General features: G+C 38.1%; 1 protein-coding gene across 2 annotated transcripts in view; it reads left to right on the top strand.

Annotated features, from left to right (window-relative positions):
• The window catches only part of ASB7 (ankyrin repeat and SOCS box containing 7), a 29,327-nt gene extending 7,552 nt beyond the window's left edge, over window positions 1-21,775 (top strand). The window contains exons 4-6 of one of the 2 annotated variants that reach the window (XM_066328247.1): window positions 2,023-2,283; window positions 8,688-9,293; window positions 18,444-21,775. In XM_066328247.1, the coding sequence (XP_066184344.1) occupies window positions 2,073-2,283; window positions 8,688-9,293; window positions 18,444-18,583 (957 nt within the window). In that variant the 5' untranslated portion in view covers window positions 2,023-2,072 and the 3' untranslated portion in view covers window positions 18,584-21,775. Of the gene's footprint in view, window positions 1-2,022; window positions 2,284-8,687; window positions 11,114-18,443 lie in introns of those variants that run through there. The other variant, XM_066328248.1, reaches the window with a different exon arrangement.
• The last annotated feature ends 1,017 nt before the right edge of the window (window positions 21,776-22,792 follow it).

Genomic DNA, 22,792 nt, shown 5'->3' with positions numbered 1-22,792 from the left:
GAAGTCAAGCTCACTGTCTGATAGGTGAGCATGTTCTGAAGTGCTAATCAGAGTTCAGAAAAGAGCTTAGCAAAAGCTTATTAGAGTCAATAGAAATACTTCCATTGTCATCAGATTAACCAAGTCTGATTTTTGGAATATGCTGCAAGAGCTGACCTATTGAGTTGGCAGTTGCTGCTTTGCAAATCCCCTTTCCTCCCAGTCTCACATAATGAAGTTCACACTATAAAACAAAACAAAGCCAGTTTCTAAGCCATGTATAACATATGGAGCTAAAAAGTCTTCTTTAATAACCCTATGCTGAAGTAGTGATTGTTGCCATACATGGTAAGCTGAAGCATTTATAAATGTCAGAGACAGGCATTTGCTGTGTGTAATTTCCATATTTGCAGGGTAAGTAGGGTCACTGGAGCACCTGTTAATTATGAGTTTATATCTCTCCAAAAAGCAGATACATAACTTCTTTACCATGGGCACGAGGAGACTGTAGAAGAGCAAATGCACACTGTGCCTTTGTCTGCAAAGTTGGCAATGATTGATGTTTTCACTTTTCTCTTGACTGTGGGTATATCTGGATCACAGGAAAACAGGTGTCCAGTGGGACATGGGGAGTTGATTGCAGTGTCTTTTGAATGACCCGTGGATCAGGAGGATCTGGAAATCCTTGTGATACCTAAAAGAAGGTTTAGGTGATGATGTGTGTTGACATCCTAATAAACCAAAAAAATACTGTAAATTTTAAGTTTTGCTTGAAGTTCATTTTCATCATTAGAACTTTTCTTTGTACTTTAATGTTGATTAGCTTTGCAGGAGTTTAAATATATCCCTCTTTTTAATCTTCTAGGTCTCTGTTAATCTCCATCGATGTTTGAATATTTTCTGTGGCTCCTGTTGCTCAGCGTTACCTTTCTCATACCCTGCTTTTATTCTTCCTTCTGATATTCTTTTCCATTTTAGGACTATGGGATGTAATACACAGTGTATGTGAAAATGTAATCACTTAACTTGGTATGCTGCAATCCCTAAATACCTGTTCATTTTCTTGCCCTCAAGCAGAGCTGCTTATGGTACTTTACAAACAGAGCATGAAGTACACAGTACTTCTCTCCTTCCCAGTGTGTTTGTTTCTAGGCACTTTTACAGTGGCTGTTTTAGATATCCTTTTGGCCCAGCTTTCATATGCTTTATCAAGGTAATTATAAATTGAGTTATTCTGATAGATGTTCTTGTGGTGTTTGACAGGATTGTAGTAACTGCACTTAAATGTCATTAAATGAGACTTTCAGGTCTCATATATTATTATCCTTGTATTTGATGTTTGGAACGTAGAAGTTCTTTGCAGCCTTCGTGTACTAATTAAGAAGTGCTCAAGCCAGAATACAAACAGTGGACTCTAATTAAAAAAAAAAAAAAAAAGGGTGAAAAAGCAATAAAGATAATTAAAGTTTTCAATTTGAACATTAGTGTTACTAATACTCACATGCTGTAGATCACAGGATTCTATTGGTAAGATATTTTCACTGAAGCTTACAAGAGGTACGTTTCTAGAAAAATAAAGAGCAGCATAGTTCAGTTACTGTATCAGTGCAGTGGTCCTTTCTGCAACAGTTTGGATCATCCATTCCATACTTTGGACCATCCATTTAACCAGTGTCTCTGGAGGTAGTGATATTAACCATAGTGTGATTTTGAAATTAATGGTGGGTTTTGGAGATTTTTCATTTTACTCATTGCTCAGTTGCTTTAATTGTGAACTGGTGTTTGATGCTGTCATTTCTGAAGAAAACATTTACTATTTATAATGTGCAAGTGTCCTTTTCTTTTGCAGTTCAGTGATGTCACCATGTGCTATGATTTTGCTAATAACAGTGAGATCATTTGGTGTTTATCCTCTGTGTAACATCACTTTCCTGGGCACACAGAGAGAAGTCTTAAGCCTCGCCTTTCATTAATCCATTTTTTTCCTACATACCCCACTTCTGATCCCAATCCTCATTGATTCCCGCTTCCCATTGATTGCAGGTGACTCGTGTGAGCTCATGAGGCTCCTGTAAAGGCCAGACTCAGCTAGGATGTTACACCACCACTGCAGGAGGAACCCTGAGCTGCAGGAAGAGTTGCAGATCCAGGCTGCCGTGGCCGCCGGCGATGTTCACACCGTGCGCAAGATGCTGGAGCAGGGATATTCTCCAAATGGTCGGGATGCCAACGGCTGGACCTTGCTTCATTTCTCTGCAGCAAGAGGCAAGGAGAGATGTGTCCGTGTTTTTCTGGAGCATGGAGGTGAGTTGCCCCCAGAGAAAAATCTTTATGCTCATCTGACACCTTTCTATCTCAATTTCCACTGCAGGGCTTTCCAGCACTGATTAGATATCAAAGAGACTTCTGGTTATCTTTTGTAGTTGTTTTTTAATCTGTGTTTGTTTCTCATGCGTGCACTGTGAGTGACATCATAGATTAGCTTTATATATTAATAACTTTTTTGCCCCCCAGCATTGCCTAGGAATTGTTCAAGGAATGAATAAGCATTGTGAAAATAGGGCAGGAGGAGTCGTTATAAAATGAAATGCACTCACAGCACTCACTACAGGCTTTTTTTCTCTGTTAGAGGTTATTATTAGAGGAAGGCAGATCCTTGAATTGAAATCCTAGGGAAGTTTGTTTCAGAATTCTAAAGCAAGTTAACCAGTTGCATTAAAGACTAAGTTTAATATAGAGTTTAACAGAATCTGCTAAATTTTATTAAATCTGTCCTCTTTGTGCAAGGACTTTAATGTCAGCTAATCCAGATGAGTTTACAGCTCTCCTGCATCCAGCCACGATGAAACTATCTCAAGAACTGACTGAATTCTGTTGATTTAAGTGATACTCATGTGGGTGATGATGATTATCCCTCAGGTGGTACAGTCAGGATTTCTCATTGCTTTATCATCTTCCAAGGCCACCTGAAGTTTTAGAAAGGGATCATTCTAATCTTTTAAAGTGGTAGTGGAGAGGAAATCAGTAGATGTTCTCCGTGTTCTGATTAGTGCTCTTAAAGAGCAGCATCCTCTATTCTAGCACTGTTCTTACCAAATGAATTACGAGGTTTTCAATCCCAAGGAAACTGAAATGATCTTTCTGATGCTGTGTGTATCTGAGCCATATGGGCCCCTTGTGTCTGTCACTGGGTTTGTCAGCTGTATGGATCATCCTGGAATTGGAGTGGCATTGACAAGCTGTGGTAGTGGCACAATCAGTGATTTGTTCCTTAAGAGCAGTGGTGAAATACAGCCTGAGTAACTGTACTCTCTGAATACACCTACTACAGATTGTAACTACATAAAAATGGTAAACCCTGGTGGTCTTCTTGCAAGGGGGGAAAAAAGCTACTAAATTGCACTAATACATAACTTTAAATTCTACTTTTTAGAAGTAATATATGCAAAGAATCTCAAGCCTTCAGTTCGATAATTTAAAAGTTTAAGGCTTTAAGTCACATACATTGCTTTTAACTTTTTATCTGTAAGTTTAAAGATGATATAAAAACCCCAATCCCTTCTGTATTCCTGTATATTTTCATCTTACAGGTTTTCATATTACATAGCTGCTGATGCTGTGCTTTGTTTTTATTTTTGTTGTTACTCTTTCCCGTGCTAAGTACCAGCTGAATGTGATGCCTCATGAAAACTGCCTGTAATGAAACACCTTTGTCCTGAGGCAGCTTAGAGTTGAATCACCGGGATGAGAAAGTTGAGTAACAAATAGTGTGAGGTTTAGTCATCCACAGCAGCTTCCCTGCAGCTGAGCCTCACTCCAGAAAATTGGCACTGCCTGGTGCTTTGCCTCGTTTTCCCTCAAAACAGAGGCATAAAAATAATGAGTATTTATCACATAATAATGTCACAAATGAGTTATTAAGCAGCGAGTGAGTTGACTCTTACAAACTGAGCTAATCATGCCACCCTCATTAGGGAGAGGTTTGTGTCTACCTTTTCCTCACGTGGTCTCTAATTTTCTCCCCCTGGAGTGGGTTGTTTTGCTGCTGGTGCCTAATCCCTGTTGAACAAAAAGAAAAAGATACTGGTGTGAAGGGGAAAGTCCTTTTCTCTTGTGAATCTTACAGTAAAATAGAAATAGTGAACTATATATTGGTAATAAATAGACAGTGAGAGGGAGCCTCTGGAGTTCTGGGGTAAAGAGGGAACTGAGATGGGAAGGAGGGGTGGCTGCTGGTGGTTGTGGCTGTCTCGAGGGATGATGGAGCTCAGCAGAGCTGGGAATATTTTCATGGGGAAAACAGGACTGGTAAAACCTCAGTGGCCTGTTGCTGAGGGTCGAGTGCTGTGCCTCAGATGTGAGATGCTGGAAGGCTCCCAGCACAGCCTGCTAGTGGGATGGAGGCTGAGTTGGGCTAATAAAGGCTGAGAAGGAATCTGGTCACTGACCTGGAAATAAAAAGTAGATTCATACGGGAGTCATGACCTGTCCGCCTCCTGCTTTTGCTTTTTCTCTTCCATCACTGCTCACCAGCAAAGAAAAGAGCCAGAGGACAGTGTTGTGCATGCAGATTGGCTGATTTGAGTGGAGGTGGTGGAACAGCAGGAAGCTTTTTATTATCTGCTGAGGAAGGAGATGCAGATAGATGGAGAAAACGCAGAAAAAACAGTCCAGAGTAAAGGATGAAGCCAGCACAAATACCAACTAGATGCAGGGGAGATAGGTCAGATAACAAATATTGTTTAGCAACTGGGGAAATGCAGGAAGTTCATAATAACCATGGAGAAACTTAGTTTTTGTCAGAAATAGGGAATTTTACTTTCTTAGTGTACTTGTCTCATTTTATTAAAGTGAAGATTCTATGATGCCATCTCTTTCCACCCATAAAAATGATCTGGAGTCACAAAGCAACACCAAAACAGGGAGTGTAGTTTTCAGTAATCTTGAATTTTTGTGTAACAAGCCTTTTTTCCGTTTAATGTAGTTTGTAAATTTTTAATATGATATATAGAGACAGACAGTCCAAGAAATATGTTTTACTAGTTCCCAGCCACCACTGTTAATGTTAAAATAAGCTAAAATCTTGAAAGTGTCTGTTTAGCTGTCTCTTGGTAATACCTTCTCAGTATTAACTGAGCAGTTTATGGTTACCCATATTAAAATGAAGAAATAATTCACCAAAGCTCCTAGAAATGAAATAGTAAGAGAAAGTAGCCAAGTAGCTGTATTTATTTATTTATAATCTTGGCTTCAAGGTATCTAAATTTTAGTTAGGTCAAGCAGAATCCAGGAGGATCTAGAGGATGCCAAATGCTCACCCAGCCCCAAGCTCCTAAAGCATTTCTGTCTGTGAACAGTAATGCTTTCCTGGACCTCTTCTGTATCAGTGTTATCTTAGGAAATTCAAAACAGAAGCTGCATGTAGCCATGCTTCTGAACCTTGTGGTCAGAATTAAGCCCTAGCTGAGGGAAATAAGCTTGAAATAATAGAAGTACTCAATAAAGCCAGGAGTACTGCTTAAGCATTGCTTTCTTGGCTTCCCAAATTACTGTGATACAGTGACCTAAGGAAGGTGTCAAGGAAAAAGGAAAACTGTCCCACTGAGCTGTAAATTGAAACTCTGAAACATGAGTCTTTTGTTTATAAATCTATATATCCTCTAGATTATAGTATTAAAAAGAGTTTTATTAACAGTGGACTTCAAATAATAGCTTAGGTGTCCAACTTTCACATGAAATAAAGTAATCTCAGTATCATTCAATGCTACGAATCTTCCATCTCAAGTGAGCTTGATTGCAGTAATTGGTGCCCTTGATAAGCTCTGTTCAAGGTTTCTGCCATTATATTTTCCTTATTTTTAAGAAAATAAGAAGTGGCCAAATGCAGTTGTTGATGTTTCTGCATTCTGCTCTCCCCATATATTAATGGGAAGCTTGGAATGAAAGAACTGTGTGACAGTCAGGCTGGAGCTAAGACAGAGAACCACTGGCAAGTGCTGGCTGGATCCCTTTCTTGCTAAAACTGGCAGGTGGTTTTTACCCCTCTGCAGATTCTAAAATATAATCTGAGAGTCATTCCCAATTAATTTTTACCTTGCTCATGTTCTAGGGGAAGAGACTGACTTTACAACACGATTCCAATACTGAAGCTTTAAAAAAATAAAGCAGACAGACAAAACCCCCACAACAGCATAAGTTCTTTAGGCACCATCGGCTTTGGGGTGTTACTTTTACTAAGACAGGGACTGAGTGGATGGAATTTGAAGGCAACTTCATGTGGGTCTAGCCTCTGCTAAAAGCCCTTGTGAAGTTCGGAGGCTTTCCAGGAGGTGGCAGCAGAACATTGATGGAATAGCAAAAGATGTTTCGTTCCTGTTGAAATTGTTTCTCTAATCCAGAGGCAGACTGTTGGCTCGCTAGAAAATCCGTAATCTTAATGGGAATTACGGTCTGTTTTCACGAGGATTTTTTTAGGGGATTTGTTATGGAAAGGTTGGTTGTTTGTGTTGCTTGGTTGCCCAACTGTGAGGCTTTTTTTTTCCTATCCTTCTTAAGAAACTTCTCTTACATGACTTGGTAATTTTTGGGTTCCCTTTAGTGGTCAAAAGCAATGACATTTTGGGAGTAAGGGAGGTGTGGAAAGATGTTTAAAACTACAGGTAAAAGGCATCCTTATGTTGCAAGGAAATTGTTAGATTTGGATTACAACAGCCAGTATAAAAGTGCATGTAGGTGCACATGTAAAAGTTGGGCCATATCTTCTTGAATTTGGAAATGAAATTGATTAAATAAGCTTGTGGCAGTGACCTGTACCTCATCTGGGGATAGAAATTATGCCTTGCATGCCTTGTGCAGTGTGTGAGAGAGAAGGTACAACTCCAACATTATTTCTTTTAAAAATCTTCTTTGGTGGAGAAAAGCTCTGCCTGCTGCTGTCTCCTTCTCATTATGTCCACCTTCCTCCCCAGTTCTGCCTTTCAGATTGTATCATCCCTCTGCCTGTTCTCATGCCTGTTCCCCACTTTATTTATCACCACTCACGAGTCAATGTAGAAAGGTCTGAGCACTGTGAAGAAAGAGACCCTGGGTGCAGCATCACTTTGAAATATTATCTTTGTGTGGGTTGTGCTGATTCTTTGCTGCATTTTGCTGCATGATCACAGTGCAGGTTAGGAGCACCAATTCAGTCACTGGTTGCATTTTCCTGTTGGGCTGTGGGTGCTTCATTCATTCCTTTAGCTCAGGTTAGTGTGACTTTTCCGAGCACTGAAACTTCTGCTTTTCACAGGAGATGAGGAAAGCTGTCACTAGCAAGGAATTAAACTTTCCTTACTATACTCCTTATTTCTATGTTTATTCCTATTCTGTGCACTAGAGGCAGTTCTCACATCTTAACTTCTCTGTGTAGCCAGGCTGCATTCATTTGTAGGAATTTTTTTGTTAGTTCGTTTCCCTCCTCTCCATCTTCTCTTTCCATTTAGAAACATCCTTAAAGTTGCTGGATCATCTTTGCAGATGTATTCTCTGCTCCTTCCTTCCAGTCTTTTCATTTTGGTATAATATCTGTCTTGGTGTTACCTGGCTATGATCACAGTGGGTTGGGAAGTTATTGCTGTTTTGTGTTTGCACCTTTGTGTGTTCAGTTTAGGGTAGCCTACAATTAATATTGTATTTTGAACTTAACTTAGAGCAGGTCTTCTGGTGCAGATGGTATTTAACTTAGCTTGGGCAAGCGTTCAAACTTCCACACTGTAGTTTGTACCTTTTAGTGTCCAGCAGCAGCACCCATGGATGGTGGAAGGAGAAACCTCACAGCCTGGCTTGTTCTCTAGCTGAGAAATGGCACCTTGCCTTGGGTAATTAATTAGTCACTTGCTATACAAGTTTGGGTATCCCGAGGAAATTAGGTAAACTCATTAGGTAAATTAATAAATCAATCTCGGTATTTGTGCTGTGTGGAGGGGAAATAAATCTGTAATTACCTGTACTCTGCACTAACAGTTTATCTGATTTCTTTTAGAAGTGGGTTTTTACATGCTTAAATTTTTGTGAAACTATAAATTCGGAACAGATTCTAAACAGATTCGTCATCTATGAAAAGAAACTTTATCAAGATAATCTAAAATAACATATATCCTACATGCTTTGGAAATCCTGCAGACCACAGAGAAACATTTTACCTAATACAGCATTACACCCTAAAAACAATACAATGCTGCCAGACCACAAAACATCCGCAATTTGGGACAGCAGATGTTTCTACACATGCTTCTTTTTAAGACCAAGGAGCAACACAAGGGAAAATAAAAAGTTGAACATTGAGGAAAAAAATGTAATATTGTAGAGCTGGGGGGAAACTGGATGGACAGAGATGTGAGTAATTAGTAATTAATTCCTAAGAGTGCTAGGAAGATGTGGAAAAGTATTTGTCAAATGGAAACATATGTATGTGAAAGAAATTTCTTTTTTTTTTTTTGTAACTCGTTCTTAAATGCAGTTTTAACTTTGTATTAAAAATAGCACGTTCGCGAAAGCAAGAATTAGTTTGAAGTACAAAAAAATCCTGTCATGCTATGCCTGGAAAGACAAGCAATTACTGTTTGAATTTATTCTTTTTTCTTTTTAATTTATTTTTTTTCCCAGCGCCGGCTTACCGTAACACCTTCTAATTATTATTATTTTTTTTTAAATTTTTATTTTAACTTCAGCCGATCCCACAGTTAAGGACTTAATTGGAGGCTTCACTGCTCTGCACTACGCAGCCATGCACGGCCGGGCGAGGATTGCACGCCTGATGCTGGAATCTGACTACAGAAGTGACATTATTAATGCCAAGAGCAACGACGGCTGGACTCCCCTGCACGTCGCCGCTCACTACGGCAGAGACTCCTTTGTCAGGCTCCTCCTGGAGTTCAAGGCTGAGGTTGATCCGCTCAGTGATAAAGGTACTACACCACTCCAGCTGGCCATTATCCGGGAGAGGTCAAGCTGTGTGAAAATCCTCCTGGACCACAATGCCAACATCGACATTCAGAATGGTTTCCTGTTACGATACGCTGTGATCAAAAGCAATCACTCGTACTGCCGAATGTTCCTCCAGAGAGGGGCCGATACAAACTTGGGGCGCTTGGAAGATGGACAGACACCCTTGCACTTGTCTGCTCTTAGAGATGATGTGCTTTGTGCACAAATGTTGTATAATTACGGAGCAGACACTAACACAAGGAACTATGAAGGACAGACCCCACTGGCTGTTTCAATAAGTATTTCTGGAAGTAGCCGACCATGTCTGGATTTCTTACAAGAAGTGACAAGTATGTATGTAAGAGAAGTTAATCACAGGACACAATGTCCTCTAAAAGCCTTCTTTGAATTTAGCCCCAGGAAAAAAAAAAAAAAATTCTTCCTCTCTGCCCCTTGATGCTATTTAAATGCACTAGAAAATTTCTGGGAAGGTGAAGGGATTGTGATGCTGGGAATCTCTTGCTCGGCAAAGGTGCTAATGTTAAGTGTACTTCATTTAAATTAGTTTTGTTTAAGTATCTATGGGAAGCATTTATTTTAAAAGAGAGAACTGTAAAATCTATTTTATTTCTGGTCTTAGCGCGTAAGATTTTTGAGTTTGGTTTTGTTGTTTGTTTAGGGGGTTTTTTAGTGTCTTTTGTTTTGCTTTTTTATTGCCCTACAAGTCCTCAGCAGTTGATGGCTTTTTCATCTGCACTGCAACTAGGGCAGAAAAGAGCTTTGGCTGCTTTGTGTTCTCCCACATTCCCTCTTTCCCTCCCCTAAACCAGACAACAAAATGCCACAGTTCGTTCCTGCAGCTTGAAGGGGTTTAATGTGCTGTGTAGCTTTGATTTGATTTCGGTGATGTCTTTGAAATACGAGAGATTTTAACTCATCGTGACTTTTGATATTTAGAAAAAGTATTGGGCTCCTAATATCCAGATCTTTTTTGATTACCAGTTTTGGGTGTACTAGATCTACTGAAAGTTTTCCTCTCTCAACATGGAATGCTGTATTGATGTTTCATGTTCATAGTATTGCCTAAAGCATTTAGGAATTGCTGATAAGCATTTAGCAGAGTTTGCCAATTCAGACAGGTTAAGATGGCCTGGTAAATTATCATCCAGTTAGAATGATCTCTGCACTGCAGAGCATGAGGTATTTCATAAATCCTTTTTTTGGCCCCTACAGCTCCTTTTGTTTTTTTGAATATGGTAATTTTTTAATCAGAATTAGATAACCTATATACTCAGTAAAGAAACTGAAAGTCAGTGTGGGCTGGAAGTGAATCAGCTGAGATCTGTTGTCAGTAGCTGACACAAATAAGCATTTGGAATTTCCTTCCTTTTTCTACATGATTTGTGGTGTTGTTTTTTGTTCATATCTGAAATTGAAAGAGAATCTCTGAAAAGGTGGAAGTTGATAATAAGAAATACAAGCAATTAAGGGATTTTGGTTTAATTTGCCTGCCCCTTCTCATTCAAACACGTTTCTTTCTGGTTTCCTTTTTGGAAACCTCTTACTGTATAGTTGCAGTGTCAGGGATTTTAGGAGATGATATAATATCCAGACTTGCAGTTTTCCAGTCTTAGGATGTATCAGTAAGCATGAAAGCTTAGGCTGCTGCGTGTTTCCTCAGTGTCTAAAGACCAATGGAAACAGGTACTGTGACTTTCAGCTTGCAGATTCCATACCTTAAGGATTTACTGTTAAGTGAGAAGCAAATTCTGCTACCAAAAAAAGTACCTTTAATGTGTGGCCAGTGTTGGAACTATCCCAGTTTTGTGCTGTTGGAGGGAGGACTGGGAAAACAGTGCTGACAAAAACACTTTCGGCTCTGTGCTTCTGAGCAAAATAATTATTGATATATGTTTACACAGAGTTGTAAACAAACTCTGCTGCCCTTTTTATAAATACCCAATATAAATATCCCTGCTTTTCATGAATAATTACTGTAATAAGATGCTGTGTAAGAGATGAGGTGGATAAAGAGCAAGCTGGCATTTTGGTAGTGGAGTTCCCAGTTAAGTCTGACTGTACAGGGAATTGATGAGATCTCGTGCTGTAGTGCTTTGGGGAAAAATCTTGCTTATGAGTCTGCTGTAATATGTAATATTTTCTAGAAAAAAACTTCACAAAATTTTTTGGACAATTCCTCTATTGGAATTTTTCCCAAAACTCTTCTGAGGTTGGCAACTGTGCCTTGTTTGTGGAGCTAAACAGGAATTTCAGTTTATTTGAATTTCATACTAAGTGCCTTCTATAGAAATCCATCGCTGTTTTATATCTGCATCTGAGGTTTTGAAGAGTATGTTTGATAGTAGAACAGGAAATAGTTTTTATTTTTTACAGTAGATTAACATTTTTAAGGCCAAAAAATAATAGTTATAAATTATCACATTTATCAAACCGATCTGTGTCTTCAAGTAAAAGCTGTTGCATGTTGCATATAAATGGGATATTATTTAGTAGTCTACATGTAAGATGTGAGTAGCTATTTTATTTTTTTTTATACTAGGAAAACATATTTGTACAGTTTCAGTTTCTCAGAAAACATCATTTGTGAATTTCTTTTTGTTTTGGTAGGTATTGTAATCGGTAATAATGGCAGCCTTTAGCCCAGGTCCCCGGTTGGGAATAACAGGCAAGAAACCAAGCTCTCAGAAATACTCAGTATTGGCCCTGAGAGTCTGCAAGAAGATATTGGATTTTGGGGTTTGACCCTGAAGGTCTGATATTCTTCCTGGTTCCAGGTAGAGATTCCTTTGCTCCTAGAATAATTCCAAGAGGAAGTTATTCTATAGTTGTGTTTCAGTATTTAAGCACAAAGCTGGAAGTTAGGAACAACAGAGTTTTTGACCATGAGTCTGCTGTTGACTTGGTGTTCAGGCTTGTGTGTTTTTCTTTTTTTCCCCTCTCTCTTTTTTACAACACAAAAATAAGCTAAATCTCCCCGGGAAAAAAAATAATACTGCAGATGAAAACTGCTCAATGCTTTTATTAATCACCTCCCTCCTCCTTATCTGTATTACACTTTGCTATTTCAAGAAACATTTATTGACAGACACCATAGTAGCTAAGATCATTTGATCAAGAGTTGGTTTGGAGCAGTGTAAATGTTTCAATTTTCACATGGTCTGAACCTGCCTCTTCAGGAGTGGTGTTTGTGTTAAGCTTGGAATGCACTAATGCAAATTAAAAGAGAGATGCTTGTATATGATATATATGAAGATAGAGATGCATAGAGACTTCTATTGGTAGTGTATCTATTTATAAAATCAGTGTGCAATCACAGCCCGGGATGAAATTATTTATTTTGAAGTTGAATGGGATTTGATAATATTAAAAATTATAAAAAGAATTTGGGAGGTAGAAAAAACGCAAGTGTTAGAAAAATACATAAGGGCTTAAATAAACTTCAAGATACTAAAAATTTCAATTGGCATCTTTAAAGAAGGGAATTTTTAAAAAGCCTGGAAAGTTCCCCCTCCCCACAACCCTCCTTTAATTGAATCTGAGGAACAGGAGAGGCTGTCGAGGCAGAGAGCCCAGGAAATGATCTGGCCAGAGCAGTGTGATGTGGCAACAGGTAGCAAAGAATTCACTTCAGTTCTGGAATAACATCTAAGGGTCACCCAGTGAATTTAACTACAAATGTTTCAGCTGCGTTGCTTTTTTTATTTTTTCAAAGGGCAGATCTTTGGCTTTGACTAGAGAGTGTAATTTTGTGTTTAAATTTATATAGCACTGTAAATGTACAGAATAACTGAGACAGAAGTTCTGTTAAGGAAATCCTTATACATCCTTTATCTCTATCTCTTGGCTAAATCATGATAACTTTTGACTAGATTTTTTTCACTGGAACAAGATTTTTTAAAAGTTTGTCTCCACATAGTTTTAACTTCTATGAATACAGAAGTGTCATAGTGAATTAAATAGATTTCTACATATTTTATTTCGTGGATAATTGCGAAGGAAATTATATTTTCATATTTGTAATAACATAGGAAATCTTTACTGGAATCTCAGGCTTTACTGATTTCCTTGGGTGCTGCTGGAAATCTTGCAGTGATCATTGAGGTCTGCTTTGTCACCCAGTTACACAGGGAACTAGCATGAGGGGATTATTTCATAATTTTCTACTCTACAGCTGACTATATTAAGTAGTTGAATCATATTGTGTAGGTATATACAGTAATTTAATTTGAAAGAATTTTTAAGAGGCCTTTTTTTAAAAAAAGACTATTTTCTATGTGGCGTTTAATGTACAGCCGTGCTCTACTCCCATTTGTACTCCTATGCTCTACTCTGCAAAAATGATCTGAAAATAGCATAACAATGCATCTTAATGCATCTTGTCTTGATGCTCAGAGCACTTTACTTACTGTCTCCTAAAAATAGATAAACATTATGGTGTTGAAATTCTTAGCTGAATTTCCATAGCAATTTCAGTGAGACTGAATTTACAGAGATGTCACAAAGTTGTTTTTTTTTTTAAAAATACCTTTGCAAGCATATTCAAATCTTAATTTCATTGCTAAATACACCTGTTAAGTATAACATTGAGCCTTACTGACATTCTACTTTTTCATGTAGAGATTTTCAGTCCAAAATAGTACATAATTTCTGTGCCAGATAGGCTGAAATTTAATAGACATCTAAAACTCATTGTGGGTAATTATTTTTTCAGAGACCTATGGAAACATATGTCAGGCTCAGACATTCTAGCAGAGGCATACTGAACACGATATTAAATTAGAACTTTTAAAATAACTTTTATGATATCCAGTTAAAAAGAATCAGAGCTCTCTGTGTCCTGTCGAGCTGGAGGAATCTGTTCACGCTCTCAGTGAACACTCTGTAATTCTACACTCATCCCTCCATGTCTGATATGAATCTTTTAGACCTATAGATTTTTATTTTTTTATATTAGCTTTTTCTCAAGGTTTTGAATGCTGGAAAACCAGATACCCTCTCCAATTATTCTGTTTTTTACAGAGTAGAAGCCAGTGCATTTCCAGAACTTGAGACCTGAGCTGAGCAGCCGAGTTCCCGTTCGGCTCAGCCTCGGTCATTTCCTGGGGGATCCCAACTTTTCCCTGTGATCCCCTGCTTGTGCATCCTCCCCAGTGGGTTTGGTGGCTGGTGGTGTGAGTTTCCAGTTGATAAATTCAATTATCTTTTTCATTTCCTCCCCCCCCTGAAAAAAGCCAACAAATTCAGAACTCAGTTTAATTGCTGGCAGTAGCTGCATTCCTTCACCGCTGTGAAATAAGGGATGGATTTAAGGATTTGCTGAAGAACTAAATACTTTTCCTGATATTCTAGAGGAACTGAGCTGTTGCCAGCATACATCAGCCTGGTTTCGACATATTTTTGTAAAATGTTTCAGAAGATTTTTATTTTTAAGTTCCCTTTGTAGCTAAAAAGAAATTACCAAATGGTTTCTTGCTACTGTTTTCAGCCTTTCAGAATTCCCAGGAGGGGCAGAGGCTCCAGTTTGAGAAATTCCACTCTTAAGGTTTTTTAGCAAGATGCATTAATATTGTAGAGAAAACTGTGGGCGGCTTCTGAAATATGTCATTGATGTTATTTTTCATTTTTTAATTTCTTCAGAAACAGCCTATCCTCTTCAAACCAATGACACTGATTGTTTGCTTTAAAAGTACTTTTCTTTTACTAGTTAGAACAATGCATCAGAGGGGATCTTCTTGCAGCCTACAATGTATTAATTTCAGTTATTCCCAAGTTTTGTCTTGGGTAACAGAAAGGTCAATTCATGATTTTTGCATTGTATATTTACATGTTGTGGTTTTTTTTTTGCTCTGTATCTGCAGTGGAGGAAATGGGTAGGGATTCCCCTTTTCCAGCTTTACAGTCCTGAATGAAAGTCACCAAAAAAACAGTGTTTCAGAGGCATCACGAATATGCCTTAATAGTCCTTAAATATAGATTTACTGGGTGAATTAGTGTTTTATTTCTTGGGGATCATTGGCTGCAGAGGGAAGGCACAGGTATAAATGCAGAGCAGTTTTAACACTGCCACAGTTCTTTGGTCAGGTAGCAAACCCTGATGGAAATTTTGTCTGCCTCTGGGACAGAACAGCAAACTCAGATATCATACCAGAAAAATCTTGAAACTGCAGAAAGAAAAGGAATGGAGTTTTGAGTGGAAATTCAGATTAATTGTAATAATTTCTTGCTGTTAAAATATTTTTTTCCTTTGCTTTACCAGCAAAGGCTGATCTTTCTATAATAATATAAAAGGCTTTATTTCAAGTGAAATAATTATTTAAGTGGGAGAAAGCTTAGAAACTTACTTTGTAAGCAGCTGAAGGACTGATTTAGGAAAATGCTTAAATTTTACATATTGTGAGGTCTGCTGCATCTAGATTAAAAAATCGAAAAGCAATTCCTGTCAATTCTTTAAGCTCATGATTTGCATTTCTTCTGTTTGGAAGAAGCTTCTCTGAGAGGTTTGGGACTCTCTACACAAGAATTGCATTGGTGGGGATTTCTGCTTTCCCTTCCAGCACAGAGCACAAGCTCTGGAAAGCAAAAGATGAACTATGCATCTTTTTCCTGTAATTAATACCTCTTAATTAATTTGATTACTGCTTTAAAGCTTGCAAAACAAATTGACTGCAGTGTGTAATGATTTGGTGAACACATGAGCAATTCCAGAATAACAGCAACAAGGTGGCCTTTGAGGGATGTGCTGGATGTTTTTAAGGTGATCAGTAGTTTTATGTGGCTGTTTTGCATGATAGTGGTAATTAGGCCAATCGAACCTTTCATGTTTGTGGGTTTTTTTGTTTCTTTCTCTTTTAATTCTATTCCTTTCCAGCCTATTTGCCTAAGTAACTTCCCAAACTTGAGATGCAGGAAATAACCAAAGTCGCTACTTCCTAATTGTTTTTAAAAAGAACTTTATTCATCATTTAACTTGTCTTACTTTGCCAAGTTACTAATAACATTTTTCATTTGCCAAACTAAGGTTCACTGACATCGGTCCGTAATCCTTTATTTTTTTTTTCTTTTTTCATTCAGATGCAACCAAGAATGAGTAAGTGTTCCAGACACCGTTTCTAATAAATCACAAATGCATTAATAACCCTGGAATTTGCAAGGCGTGACCTAAGACACCAGCAGCCACTAGATGTAGCAACTGGTGCTTAACACTGGAAATGTCCATTGTTAGCACATTCCCAGGAAATATTTTTTAGGCTTATCAGGGGAAAATGTCATACATTTGATAATCGGGTCTTTTTGAATTAACTGATGACCAATTTCTTCTGGGTATTTTAAGTTGTCTGTTCCTTTGTGTTCCCAAAAAACCCACATAGGATGTTAATTAAAAGGCATTTATTTCTGAAACCAGAAATCAGTGTCTCATAGCTGATTTATTGTGTACTCTACTACAGAAAATACACAAAGGCCTCTAGTCCTTTATCATTTCTAGTGCTGCTGTTTGCAGTGAACTTTTGAAGCAGTGCATCCTTCCTGAACTCTCTTTCAAAGCATCAGAACTATTTCTTTATCACCATTAAGATTGCTTGGTTTCTTACCAGAATAGCTTTCCTTTCCCTGAAGTTTAAACATTCTGCTGTTGCCTAAATTCTTTCCTTCAGGTGGAAAAAAAAATTGCCAAGAAGAAACCACTGGTGGACAAAGTAACCATTGGTCTGTGTTCTAAGTCATGGACGAAGGATTTAACTAAAAATAAATTGACACTTAGGTGGTGATAAGTATAATAAAAGTACTTTCAACTTACGTAAAGGAAACTCAAATTTTCATGTTTTTTTAATTTCAAACCTAATTTCTTTAAAAGCAGACTGAGACTATTTTCATGCATTACTTCTGCTGGCTTGCTCTGGATAATTTTAGTGCTTAAGATAAATCCCAGTGTCTAAAAATCCCTACCTGTCTGTCATTCCATTTCTATAGATACCAACAGAAGCACCTGCATTGTTCAGGGTGCTGAGTATTTTGAATTTGACAGTCATCAGGTCCCATAACCAAGTCTTGGCTGGGAGGAGAAAAAAAAAAAAGAAAGAAAAAGAGGCTTACACAGTTAAGTCGATGATCAAAATATTGATTAGCACAACTTTGATGTGTTACTGGAATAACTCCAAAAAAGCTGTAGCAGAATGAGGAAAAAGCACAAAGGCAGGCAGTTTGTTCAGAGGTTTGGAGTGGTTCCCATGTTGGGGGTTATTAACTGGAGTTTTCAGCTTTGGGAAGAGGTAACTGAGCATGAGTGGAGGATGGAGGTTTATATAAAGGTATGTAAAATCATGACTGGCATGGGAACAATTATTCATTATTTTCCTTGTAACTCAAAGAATTACAGGCATGCAACAAAGCCATCAGGAAGGAGATCTAAAATAAATAAAATTACTTTGTAGTTTTCCAGCCAACGCCTAATTATATTGTGAAATTTGTTGCCACAGGATGTTTTGGATACTGAAAGTATGAATGGGTTCAAAAAGCACTAGACAGATTTACTAAGGGCAAGCTATTAAAGACACAGATCTGTGTGCAATCTCTGGGCTAGGAAGGCCCAAAGGCACCAGTGCTGAAAGCTAGAAGGGTTTATTGGGGCAGGATTTCTCAATGTGTCTTGTTCTGCTCTTTTTCTCTTTCTTCCTTCCTTGGGATCCATTGCTGGGTGCATTCAGATACAAGACTTGATTCAATTTTCTGAGATTATTTTGGATAGAGGCACTGAACCCCAACTGTTTCTCAAGGTGTTTGATTTTGAGTAGTTTCCTGGTAAGAATGAGCTTGAAAGAGAATTGAATATTTTGGAAAACCCTTGCCAGGAATGCTGGAGTTTGTGTGATGTCAGTAAAACTTTTCCTCTGTGGACAATGGTTAATTCACATTTTCATCCCTTTCTATTTGATGAGGATTTGGCTGCATCCAAAGCTTGAAGGCTTTATCTTTTCATTAGAAGGGAAGAAAACCCCAATCTTTAACTCTGCCACAAGATCCTGGAATAACTTTTATAAATCCTCACTCTCTGAGGAAACTTCCTAGTCCTGTTACAGTTGAACTTAGAAGTTTCTGTCTCAGTGTTTGAAAGAAAAGCAAGATTGAGGGTTTTTTCCCCCCAAGTATAGAAAAAAAATCCCCAAAAGTTAAATGGAGGAGTTCTGCTGTTCTGTAATGCATAAGCATATGTTGCCACCTGGTGGGAATCCTCACATGGGTGAAATCACTTTACACTGCCATCAGTAAAATTATATGCACATGAAAATGTTTTTAGGGTTCATCCCTTGGTTTCATTGAGTTCATTAAAAAGGTGTTAACTTGTAATTCTCTTGTAATTTTTCCCCTCCCTCTCCCTCTTAGGGAACAGCAAACCCCTGTCATTTTGCAGAGTAAATGATGTCTTTTAAAATACATTTAAAATGTGATCATTTTATTTTTACCTGTTCCTTTTGTCTTTTCAGGACAGCCCAGAAACTTGCAAGATCTATGCCGAATTAAAATCCGTCAGTGTATAGGCCTTCAAAACCTCAAACTACTTGATGAACTACCCATTGCCAAGGTCATGAAAGACTACTTAAAACACAAATTTGATGATATCTGATATCCATGAAGAGAGGAACTCTGAGCAAGTTTAGTTCTATTCCAGATACTGAAGAGGCTTGTTGCCTTGCATAAAGTATATCCTATGCAAATTCTGATTTTTCTGTGAAGTCAGAAGGCAGGTATACACTTCCTTGGGTTTTTTATACAACACGCAAGAAGGTCTTAATTTTTGGTTTCTTGGTCCAACTTTACAAGGTCCAAGCTTTCTATACAATAATGCATTTTAGGAATTGCTGTTGGTTTTTTTGTTTTCACATTCTGTGTGCAGACTTGCCGTGGAGATGGAAGGCAGCCCCTTCGAGGGAAGTGGTTGGTTTCAGTTGGCATGCTGAGCAATGAAAACATACAAGTTTGGAAATCAAGGCACCAGTCCTGCAAAAGGATGCAGATAGACCTCCAGAGCCCTGTGTGTTAGGACCCCTGTCTCTGCCAGGTGTTTGTTTCTGCAGGACAGAGGGAAGAGTGGATAATCGACGTGTCCTCGGGTACTGTATGAATATAAATTGGAAATTGAGGAAAGAAAATGCAGTCACACTGTTCAATTTGAGGGTCTATACATTGGCTTTTTTTTTTTTTTTTTTTTTTTTTTTTTTTTTTTTTTTTTTTTTGGTATTTTTCTTTTCCTAATTACTGTAGTTGGGATGCCCAGAAAATTCAGGCCCTTCTTCCCAACATTCCCTGTTGAATGGGCTGGTTTTGAGTCTGTTTTTACCAGTGACAGTACACTACAGAGAGGCATAGCCTCTGTATTTTTTACATTAACTTAAGAGGAAACAAATTTAAATTTTTTGAAGCCAGTGTATTCTGTTGCTCATACAGTGCCTCCTGTGCAATAATCTCTCTGATGTATTTTCCCTTGATGTGTGATTCCCCCACTATTCCTCATTTAGGCTCAGTGCATTGTTTGTGAGAGCAGGAGCTGCTGCCTCACTGTAGTGTCAGTGTGACATTACAGAAATGATGCAGCAGTTGCTGTTCATTAGAACTTCCCTGAATTTCATGAATGTATAACCTGCTTTATTTCACTTTCAGTTGAGATTTTATCTACGGGTTCTCAAGCCAAATTGTGTCCACTTAAAAGAAAAAAAGGAAATTGGCCAAACCATTTTGTTTTAAAAGCAGTACAAGGGGCAGGAATTGTTTTGATTGCTCTAAAATTCAGTTTGTTTCAGGTTAGAGAGCTGGAAGTGCACATAAGTTATTAACTAAGAAGAAAAGCCCTGCTGACATTGAACGTTCAAATTTTGCAATTAATCAGAAAGCAGAAACTGAGAGGAAGTGCTGAATGTGTCTTTCAAACCAGGTATCAAAAGATCTGTTGCAGAATTTTGTTTCTGATGATAGGAAAAAATTAATTTCTTGATCAAAACATTGGGCCAAAACGTGCAGTTGTTTCCCTCCCTTTTTTTTTCCCCAAGGCATAAGGTTCTTACCAGTGTTCTCTACTTTTATTTTGGCATCTGCCTGGCTCTGAAAGAGCCCCTCTGATAGTAGGAGTGCTTTCATACCAGTTGCACCAACTGGAGTGGGAGATGAAAGGAATGTTGATGGCTTTTAAGTTTCACACTGTCACTTTCAAAATAGTTAGTATTAAAAATAGGAAAAGCAAGGTTAAGGCAGGTAAACTCATATTCTTTGACTCTGCTAGTTCCTTTTAATGTTTGATAACCCTGGACTGCATCTCCCTGAGAATGAACCTAATCACTGCTAATGGATGCACCGGAATCATGGCAAGCAAGGAGGATTATCTGTCCCTATTGTGCCTGGCATTGCATCAGGTTTCCAAACAATGAGGGATTTTGGAGATTCATGGCTCAGAGGGTTGGGAATGGGGTGTTGAACCTTTTTATCTCCAGCTTGTACTGGTTCAAGTCCAGCTGCTGGAGCAGTGACCAAAAGTTCACATCTCAGCAGTGGAGTGAGCAAGTCCAGCCTAACACTGGGTTGTAGAGCTTGTAGTGCTTCCTCCTGGTTGTATCTGTGGAGTAGGGACAAGCTGTGGGGTGTGAGCAGGAGCTCGAGTGTGGCTTGAGTTTCTTGGCCCCTGTGAAGATCAGCCATTCCAATCTTTGAGCTCTCCAGTGCTGAGACAGGGCAGACTGGCAGGTTTTAACACAAATCTTCCGTTTTCTGACATGAAACCAGGATCTTAAAACTGTTTTCTTTAAAAAAATACAATACAAAACGAACTTGGTATTGTTCACTACACTTGTAAGTTGGTCTAAACCAATGTCTCCTTCCCCACTGAATTTTTACAGTAATATTTTCTAAGGTAATCTAGAGTATATTTTAGTTGCAATCTATATTAAGGCAAATTATTTGTTCTGTCTGTTGCTGTGACTGAAGAAAATTATGGAAGTCTTTGTTGGTAACAAGAATGCTATTTAATGAAGAAATGTGTAATTCCATTATTTATTGTTTGAGGTTTGTTTTTTGGTTATTTCTTTTAAGTAACTGACATCTAAAAGGGAACACGCATATGTTTTGGGCCAGTAAAAAGCCTTTCTTTTAAATTAATTTTCATCCTCTCCTCTCCCCAGAGTAGAGGGAATCCCTCACCCATTTTTGCAATGCTCTTGTAGCTGATTTCTCACCTTAATTCTTGGAAAGCACCACAGCACACACGGCTCTGAACCTCTTGATAGTCCTGTGCACTATCTCTGGTTATCCACGTGCTCAAGTGCAGATAAAGTAGGATCATTCATTTATAATCCCACCCAAATTTCAATTAAGAGGAATTTGGTAATTTTTTTTTTATTATTTTCAATATTGTGCACAAATACTTTGAAGAACAAACTGACCTTTGTTTTTCATTTGGACTAGAATGTGGAAGGAGAAATACATAATAGAGACTTGTGATGTAGCCTCGTTCCGTTACCTTAAAATTCACGGTTGAACACTTTTATTAAACCTTAAAAAAATTGGCGAACACACCAAAGAATCAATACGAGTAAAAGACTCTGATCATTAACAAACTACAAACCTCATCCTTTAAAACAAAGCAGAAAGTTTTTGTAAATATTTATGTTTATAAATGTACAGCAGAGTAAGAGTGTTTTTTAGATTATTTAATTACCATATTTCTAAACTATTTACATTATAGACAATACTTGTTAGTTTGAAAAGCTTGAGTGGATTGTTTTGTTTTGGGTTTGTGGTTTTTTTTTTTCTTTTTTTTTTTTTTTTTTTTTTTTTTTTTTTTTTTTTTTTTTTTTTTTTTTAAATTCACTATCACTCATGCTTGGAATAACTCTGGCTTCCTTGGAATAGCGTGGAAAATTCAGTTTTCTGGCTCTGGTTGGCAATCATAGGAGAACACATCTGGACAAACTCTTCAGATAAATACCCAGAGGCAAAAGAAAAGATATGGCATCTTGACCAGGATGGGCTGGTTTGGAGTAAAAAAACCTGCCCACAAGTGCAGCTTCCATGCAATGCTGTGTTACCAATACCATCATGTATTTTGTTCTTCCTTTGCAATGTAAGTTTTTTTCTTTTTTTTTTTGCTTTGGGTCAATTTGAATTAAAAAAAAAAAAAAAGAAAAAGAAAAAAAGAAAAAAGCTAAACCTGGTTAAAACCTATTTTGGTTTTATGTTCTGTTTATTTCTAATGTAATGTTTTAATAACATAATACCACTTTACACATTTTCTCTCAATGTTTGTCTGTCTCTTCTACTCCTATTCCTTTTTCTGGGGTACATGATTCTGTAATGCATTTGGGACTCAAAATGCCCCAAAGGACAAAACCCTCCTAAAACAGTTTGGGTTGGAAGGGACCTTAAAGCACATCCAGTGCCATCCCCTGCCATAGCAGGGACACCTTCCACAATCCCAGGTGGCTCCAAACCCCATCCAACCTGGCCTTGGGCACTTCCAGGGATCCAGGGGCAGCCTGTGCCAGGGCCTCCCCACCCTCACAGTAAAACAAAACTCACTCTAGAGCTGGCCTTTGGAAGGGGGAACAAACTGGTCCTAAACTGGGAGTGATTGGGTTTTCCCTCCTCCAATTCCAGCTCAGCCACTTCAGCATTTTCTGACAGGTTCACCTTTCCTCAAGCTCATGCACTGACTAAGGTACAAAAATTACCAAAGAGAGGCTGCATTTTAGGGTCTATTTACTACTACTAAAAAAAAAAAAAGGGGGTTCATATGAATATTCCTGACACACAAATAGAAACTGGAACATTTGGGTTCAGTCATGAGAAA

This window comes from Sylvia atricapilla, chromosome 13, assembly GCF_009819655.1.
Source record: "Sylvia atricapilla isolate bSylAtr1 chromosome 13, bSylAtr1.pri, whole genome shotgun sequence".
NCBI classification, from domain to species: Eukaryota; Metazoa; Chordata; class Aves; order Passeriformes; family Sylviidae; genus Sylvia; species Sylvia atricapilla.
The sequence above is the reverse complement of the archived record's forward strand: the minus strand, read 5'-3'. Positions and strand labels throughout refer to the sequence as shown.